The 8,756-nt window shown below is 48.1% G+C and overlaps 1 protein-coding gene across 1 annotated transcript in view; it reads left to right on the forward strand.

Annotated features, from left to right (window-relative positions):
* The first annotated feature begins 495 nt into the window (after positions 1-495).
* Positions 496-8,756, forward strand: part of PYROXD1 (pyridine nucleotide-disulphide oxidoreductase domain 1) — a 31,703-nt gene continuing 23,442 nt past the window's right edge. Inside the window, exon 1 of the mRNA XM_010003009.1 lies at positions 496-669. Within this exon, the coding sequence (XP_010001311.1) occupies positions 496-669 (174 nt within the window). The remainder of the gene's footprint in view (positions 670-8,756) is intronic.

Raw genomic sequence — 8,756 nt, forward strand, 5'->3', positions numbered from 1 at the left:
TGCCATAGGCAGGGCTTTGGGTTTTTTGATCACAGGCTGCTATACGAGACACCTGGCGTGGTGGTGGCAGGTGGGATGCACCTGTCCCAGAGGGGGAAAAGGCTTTTGGGGCAGGATTTAGCAGGGTTCATTGAGAGGGCTTTAAACTAGATATGAAGGGGGAAGGGGAGATAACTGGGTCTGTTAGGGACAAGGCCAAAAGAAACATGCCACAGCTTGAAGGATGGTGGACTAGGGAGGATTCTCAATCTGCTGTTTCATTTGAGGGAAGCAATAGATGTTTAGATCCTGTCCTGCAGGGGAAAAAGGGTACTAGGGCAAGAGTTAGCAGGGCTCATTCACGGAGCTTTAGGCTAGATTCAATGTGGGAGGGGGTTGTAGCGGGACTTGAACTAGTGGGGCATCAATGAAGACCAGAAGGCCTCCCACCTCCCAAGGGTGCCACCAGCGTGCTCTGCTCGCTTCCTGAAATGCCTGCACACCAATGCCGGCAGCATGGGGAATAAACAGGAGGAGTTAGAGGTCTGCGTGCGGTCTAAAGGTTATGATCTGGTGGCAATAACAGAGACACGATGGGACAGCTCACATGACTGGAATGTCGTCATGGATGGCCGTGTCCTTTCTAGGAAAGACAGGTCAGCAAAGCGAGGTGGTGGAGTAGCTCTTCATGTGAGAGAGCAACTAGATTGTATTGAGCTCTGTCCAGGGGCTGAAAGTGGAAGGTCTGTGGGTACATATTAAGGGGCAGGCTGGCATGGGTGATACAGCTGTGGGGGTCTATTACAGACCTCCTGATCAGGATGAAGGAGTTGATGAGGCTTTCTACAGGCAGCTGAAAGCAGCCTCACAACTACAGGCCTTGGTCCTCATGCTGGATTTTAACTACCCAGATATTTGCTGGAAGGCTTACACAGCCAGCCACGCACAGTCTAGGAGGTTCCTCCAGGGCATTGATTATAACTTCTTGATACAAATGGTCAACAAACCAACTAGGAGAGAACTGCTGGATCTTGTACTCACCAAGAAGGAGGGTCTCGTTGAAGCGGTGATGATCAATGGCAGCCTTGGCTGCAGTGATCACAAGATTGTGGAGTTCAGGATCTTGTGTAGGAGGAACAGAATACCTAGCAGGACCACAACCCTGGACTTCCACAGGGCCAACTTTGGCCTCTTCAATCGTTAAGAGAAGTCCCACAGGACAGGGTGCTAGAAGGTAAAGGGGCTCAAGATAGTTGGTCAACATTCAAGGACCACTTCTCCCAAGCTCAGGATCAGAGTGTCCCAATGGGTAGGAAATCAAGTAAGGGAGCTAGGAGACCTGCATGGTTAAACAAGGAACTGCTGGAAAAACTCAAGTGGAAAAAGAGAATCTATGGATCACGGAAGGAGGGGCTGGCCACTTGGGGGGAATATAGGACAGTTGTCAGAGGATGTAGGGAGGCAATTAGGAAAGCTAAGGCCTCCTTGGAAATTAACCTTGCAAGTCAGGCCAAGGACAATAGAAAGGGCTTCTTCAAATATATTGCAGATAAAACTAACATATAGAGGCAATATAGGCCCACTGCTGAATGAGGTGGGTGTCCTGGAGACAGAGGATTCGAAACCCACCTGGACGTGTTCCTGTGTGATGTACTCTAGGTGATCCTGCTCTGGCAGGGGGGTTGGACTAGATGATCTTTCAAGGTCCCTGCCAACCCCTAAGACTGTGATACTGTGACCTTATCGCAGCCTTCCAGTACCTGAAGGGGCCTACAAGAAAACTGGGGAGGGGCTTTTCATCAGAGAGTGTAGTGATAAGACAAGGGGTAATGGTTTTAAATTGAAAGAGGGCATGTTTAGGTTAGACATCAGGAAGAAATTCTTCACCATGAGGGTAGTAAGGTACTGGAATAGGTTGCCCAGGGAGGTTGTTGATGCCCCCTCCCTGCAGGTGTTTAAGGCTGGGTTGGATAAGGCTTTGTGCAGCCTGGTCTAGTGTGAGGTGTCCCTGCTCATAGCTGGGAGGTTGGAACCTGATGATCTTTTAAGGTCCCTTCAAACCTTAATCATCTTCACCTTAAACTGGGAACTGCTGTATCACAGGGGGTTTTTTTGTTCCTTGGGCAAGATGAGTAGATCTAGAATTATATAAGGAGAGATAACCAGGACAGGTATCATCTGACCTGCGTTTTATCTGTTTGTGTCTGTAACTGTGTGGTGAAGTCAACACACTGGAGAGAAGGGATGCCATCCAGAGGGACCTTGACAGGCTCAAGAAGTGAGCTCATGCAAACTGCATGAAGTTCAACAAGGCCAAGCGCAAGGTTCTGCACCTGGGTCAAGGCAATCCCATGCATGAATACAGCTTGGGAGGAGTAAGGATTGAGGAAAGCTCAGAGAAGGACTTGGGGGTAGTGGTGGACCAGAAGTTTAACATGACCCATCAATGTGCACTTGCAGCCCAGAAAGCCAACCTATCCTGGGCTGCATCTAAAGAAGCGTAGCCAGCCGATTGAGAGAGGTGATTCTGCCCCTCTACTCTTCTCTCATAAGACCCCACCTGGAGTATGTGTCCAGTTCTGCAGTCCCAGACATAAGAAGGACATAGAACTCCTTGACCGTGTCCAGAGGAGGGCCATGAAGATGATCAGAGGGCTGGAGCACCTCCCCAGTGAAGACAGGTGGAGGAAGTTGGGCGTGTTCAGCCTAGAGAAGAGGAGGCTTCATGGTGACTTTAATAGCAGCTTTCCAATATCTGAAGGAGGCCTACCAGAAAGCTGGGGTAGGGCTTTTTACACAGGTGTGTAGTGAGAGGACAAGGGGCAATAGTTTGAAGCTTAAAGAGGGGAGATTCAGGTTGGACATAAGAAAAAGTTCTTTCGTGTGAGGGTGATGAGATGCTGGAATAGGTTGCCCAGGGAGGCTGTGGATGCCCCCTCCCTGTAGGTGTTCAAAGCCAGGTTGGATGGGGCCTTGAGCAACCTGATCTAGTGGGAGGTGTCCCTGCTTATGCAGGGGAGTTCGAACTAGATGATCTTTAAGGAACAGGCTGCCCAGAGAGGTTGTGGAGTCTCCTTCACTGGAAATACTCAAAACCCGTCTGGACACGTTCCTGTGTGATGTACTGTAGGTGATCTTGGTCTGGCAGCGGGGTTGGACTAGATAATCTTTCAAGGTCCTTTCCAACCCCTAAGTTTCTGTGATTCTGTGATTTTAGGGTCTGATTTGGATTTGGTTGGCCAATCATTTTCAGGTATGGCTGCCCACGTTTTCCCCAATTTATGACTAATCATCTTTTGGATCTCGCCCTTTTCCTCCCTCTTTTTCTTTGTCATTTCTTTGTTGCCAAGGGAGGTCTGTTTAGTTTTCCAAATTCAAATTTGTGTTAGGGGCAGGCTACTTCTCAAATAAATATTTCAGATGGCTATAACTGTAGTTGCGGGTCAGCAGCTCAGTGAGTACCCCTTTGTGTTGGGCCTCCCCCTTAAGCCGCACCAAGTGCCCCTGGCGTGAGCCATTTTGTTGCCTGGGGCCATTCCGTGGTTGGTGACCACGTGTAGTGTTAGATCTATTGTAAGTGGGTGCCCCATCACCCCACCCACCACCCGAAACTCGGGGAGGGGGGCATGGTGAACATGCAGCCATTGCCGCATAGGTAGGTCTCTGGTCATCTTCAGTAAAAGTCAATAGGCAAATTACCCCCCACCGTAGGTGTAGAGCAGGTTCATGACCATCTAAAGAACCTTAAGGTGCATAGATCTATGAGACCTGATGGAATTCACCCACAGTTCTTGAGGGAGCTGGCGGATGCAATTGCTAAGCCTCTGTCCATCATATTTGAGAGGTCATGGCAGTCTGGTGAGGTTCCTGCTGAAAAAAGGGAACATAGCCCCTGTTTTTAAAAAAGGGAAAAAGGAAGACCCAGGGAACTACAGGCCAGTCAGTCTCACCTCTGTGCCTGGCAAGATCATGGAGCAGATCCTCTTAGAAAGTCTGCTAGGGCACATGGAAAATAAAGAGGTGATTGGTGACAACCAACATGGCTTCACTAAGGGCAAGTCATGCCTGACCAATCTGGTGGCCTACAACAAGGCTACAGAGTTGATGGATGGTAACAGAGCAACTGATATAATCTACCTGGATTTGTGCAAGTTGTTTGACACTGTCCTACATGACATCCTGGGCTCCAAACTGATGAGGCATGGATTTGACAGACGGACCACTCAGTGGATAAGAGATTGGCTGGATGGCTGCACCCAGAGAGTTGTGGTCAATGGCTCAGTGTCTAAATGGAGGCAGGTGACGAGTGGTGTCCCTCGGGGTCAGTATTGGGACCAGTGCTGTTCAACATCTTTGTTGGAGACGTGGACATTGGGATTGAGTGTATCCTCAGCAAGTTTGCTGATGATACCAACCTGACACCCTAGAGGAAGGGAGGCCAACCAACCAAATGCAGGCTCGGGGGAGAATGGCTAGAAAGCAGTCCTGAGGAAAAGGACTTGGGGGTGGTAGTAGATGAGAAGCTCAACATGAGCCGCCAGTGTGTGCTGGAGCCCAGAGAGCCAACCCCATCCTGGGCTGCATCAAAAGAAGTGTGGCCAGCAGGGCCAGGGAGGTGATTCTGCCCCTCTGCTCTGGTCAGACCCCACCTGGAGTGCTGTGTACAGTTCTGGTGCCCTCAGCACAGGAAAGACATGGGGCTGTTGGAGAGGGTCCAGAGAAGGTCCACAAAGATGATCAAAGGCCTGGAGCACCTCTGCTATGAAGACAGGCTGAGAGAGTTGGGGCTGTTCAGCTTGAAGAAGAAAAGGCTCTAGGGAGACCTTATAGTAGCCTTCCAGTACCTGAAGGGGCTACAGCAAAGCTGGGAAGGGGCTTTTCATCAGAGAAGATAGTGATAGGCCAAGGGGTAATGGTTTTAAACTGAGAGAGGGGAGATTTAGGTTAGATATTAGGAAGAAATTCTTCACTCTAAGGGTGGTGAGGAACTGGAATAGGTTGCCCAGGGAGGTTGTTAATGTCCCATCCCTGGAGGTGTTTAAGGCCAGGTCAGATGAGGTTTTGTGTGGCCTGGTCTAGTGGTAGGGCTACCTGCTCGTGGTAGGTCTACCTGCTCATGGAAGGGGGGTTGGAACTTGATGATCTTTAAGGTCCTTTCCAACCTTAATGATTCTATGAACCTCTGACCATGGAGCCTTGCTTTGCATGCAAATAGCCAGACTCACATGTGATAAGTAGCCAGACAGGGTCCTGTCATTTATCACATGACCTCTATGGACTATGGAGCCTTTGCTTTGCTTCAGAAATCATGCAGTTCAACCAGTAGACAAGGACAGTGCTGTATCCCTTCCATCCAGTGAGTTGGACTTGTTTTCTCTAACAGACACAACTTAGCCTACTTGTTGGGTCCAAAGGCTGAACACCCACTCAAGCACTGTTTATCTCACACTCCTCTGCACAGGTTCTTCCAAGAAAGCTAAAACAAAGCACAATACAAGTTTCTGTTTTCCCACAACACCACATGCACGTTCTTCTGAAGCTGTCATTCTGTTCTAGTTTTTCATTTTCACCAACTGTTGCTTTGTTGTGGTTTAATCCCAGCTGGCAATCGAGTACCACACAGCCACTTTCTCACTCTCCCCGTGCCAGTGGATGGGGAAGAGTATCAGAAAATAAAGTAAAACTCATGAGTTGGGATAAAGACAGTTTAATGGGGTGGAAAAAAAAGGGGAAATAGTAACAACAGTGACAGAATATACCAAACAAGAGATGCACAGCACAATGGCTTACAACTTGCTGACTGATGCCCAGCTAATCCCTGACCCAAAGTGTCCCCTGGCCAACTCTCCCCACTTTATATACTGGGCATGACACCATACATGGTGTGGAGTACCCTCTGGACAGTTTGGGACAACTGTCCTTGCTGTGTCCTCTCCCACCTTCTGCTGGCAGGGCAGTATGAGAATCTGAATCTTGACTTAGTATAAACACTGCTTAGCAACAATTACAAGATCAGTATGTTATCAACATTATTCTCATCCTAAATCCCAAAACACAGCACTATACCAGCTACTAGAAAGAAAATTAACTTTATTCCTGTCAAAAGCAAGACATGCTTGTCTATTGCAGCACTTCAAAACCCAAAGATTGCCCCACTTATGCTGCATGGCCATGCTGTTGGACCAGAACAGGGTTGCGGGGCTTCTTGTTCCAACTCCCCAGACTGGTCTCTCCTTTGCACAAGACAGAGCCACGTAAGATGTATCTGTAGCCTTCAGGCACATTCTAGCTTGTGTGTGTCCCTCAAATTTGTGACACTGCTTGCCATCTTGATCTTACCCCCTGTCCCCAACCATGTTAAAGCCTGTTCAGCAGCTTTGTGAAGGCAGGCACTTAATCCCAATTTTTACTTTTATTTTACTCCTTTCTACTAGTATTTAAGTGTCAACTATTCGTTTCATTAGCTCTTATTAAAGGATATTTTATACCAAAGCTTACATGGATAGATATATAAAATACATATATTCTATACATGTGTACATATACATACTGTCATGGTTTATGCCGAACACGAAAACAAAGAAACAGCCACATGGCTACTCACTTAACTTCACACACACACACAGTGGGATGGGGAAGAAAAACCCCAACTAGAAGCTCCTGGGTTGAGACAAAGGACAAGGAGGGTTCTTCACCGATTGAGGTCCCAGGCAAAACAGACTCAACTTGGGGAAAAAATAATAATTTGATTTCACACTAACCAAACACACCCAGGACAAGATACACACAGAGGTGGGCTTGTATATGTTACCCCACCCCTCCCTTCTTCCTGGGCCCAAATCACTTTGTTCCTGGTTTCTCTCCCTCCTTCCCCCCAGCGGCACAGGGGGACAGGGGATGGGGTTTGGAGTCAGTTCACAGGCTGGTGGTTCCTGCCACTGTCACAGTTTGATGAACATGTGGCTAATCGTCAGCTGCGTTTCAGGATTCTTCTGCCCGTGTAGCTCTTCAGTCTCCTGCTCTTCCAAGGATCTGACAAACTGTTCCCCAAGCAGCCTGTAGCCCTTTCTTTGTACTTCCCTCCTGAGTCTCTGATTGGTGGTTTTTCAATCCCTTATTAGCATACGTGTCCATCCCTCATGCGAACCAATCAGTTTAGAGCATTCTGATCCTCTGTCAATAAACTGCCTTCTCACTCAAGTCCTGTCAGTCTCTAGGGAGCTACATCCTTGAGGAGAGTCCGTGCCAGGCCTAAGCCATAGTCCACTATGTTTCTCTATTCAATCAGCTGAGTTCATGACAGACGTTCTTTATTTATTATTAGTATGTGTTATAAATGACTGAGTCCCAAACGGGATTTTTAGCCAAATCAGTAATTTATTAAACGAACAAGAACAAGCAAACAGCACTGGGCTGGCCGGGCAAATAGCACTGGGCATGCCGGGAGTCACTGCTCCACCAAGACGCGCAACCGGCAGTCCCAGGTTGTTCATTTTTCTTTCGTTAATTGATGCATATTCATTAAGGGTCGGCTCGTCCAGGGGTGGGTGTTTCTTTCTTGGACGCATGTTTCCTCCTAGTTTCTGGGTGTCTCGGACTTCTGCCCCGTGGCCACTGGACGAGGGCAGCAGTCTTCTTTGGTCCATTCTCCTCAGAAACCGCACGTGCGCATTACAGTCCCAATTACCTCACTCCCGCGGCTAATAATAGGCTTTGTGAAGGTGCCAATGTCACCCCCCTGCCCATACCAAATTTACGACAGTATTAAACAAGAAAGAATCCACAACAATAATTAGAAAAAGACAACTTATATACATATGGACCTTATATACACATATAGAACGTATATACATATATATATAACTTATATACATATTGACACGAATCAGATTGGGCATATAGACTTATCTAGTGAAGCACCTAGGACTCGTCAGTCACCCCAAGTCCTTAGGACTTCTTCAAACAAGAAGGAAAGGAGAGTAATTGTGGTGGGTGACTCCCTTCTGAGGGGGACAGAAGGGCCCATCTGTCAACCAGACCCATCCAACAGGGAGGTCTGTTGCCTCCCTGGGGCTTGGATTAGAGATGTTAAAAGGAAATTCCCTAATCTTGTGGGTTCCTGTGATTACTATCCACTGCTGACTTTTCAGGTTGGTCTGAGGGGGACAGAAGGGCCCATCTGTCAACCAGACCCATCCAACAGGGAGGTCTGTTGCCTCCCTGGGGCTTGGATTAGAGATGTTAAAAGGAAATTCCCTAATCTTGTGGGTTCCTGTGATTACTATCCACTGCTGACTTTTCAGGTTGGCAGTGATGAAATTATCACAAGAAATGTAAGGGCAATGAAGAGTGACTTCAGGGCCCTGGGACGGCTAGTTAGGGGGTCTGGAGTGCAAGTAGTGTTTGCCTCCATCCCTCCTGCAAGAATGGGTGGGGAGGTATATAGGAAGAGTTTACAGGTCAACAAATGGCTAAGAGACTGATGCCAAAGACAGGGTTTTGGTTTTTTTGATCATGGGATGCTATATGAGACACCTGGCCTGGTGGTGGCAGGTGGGATGCACCTGTCCCAGAGGGGGAAGAGGCTTTTGGAGCAGGACTTAGCAGAGCTCATTGAGAGAGCTTTAAAGTAGATGTGAAGGGGGAAGGGGAGAAAAGTGGGTCTGTTAGGGACAAGCACAAGAGGAACGAACCAGGGCCCAAAGGCAGGTGGTCTAGGGAGGATTTAGTCCCACCAGTGTGCTCTGATTGTTTCCTGAAATGCCTGTATGCTAATG

This window comes from Chaetura pelagica, unplaced genomic scaffold (assembly GCF_000747805.2).
Source record: "Chaetura pelagica isolate M959 unplaced genomic scaffold, ChaPel_1.0 scaffold117, whole genome shotgun sequence".
Classification (NCBI taxonomy): Eukaryota; Metazoa; Chordata; class Aves; order Apodiformes; family Apodidae; genus Chaetura; species Chaetura pelagica.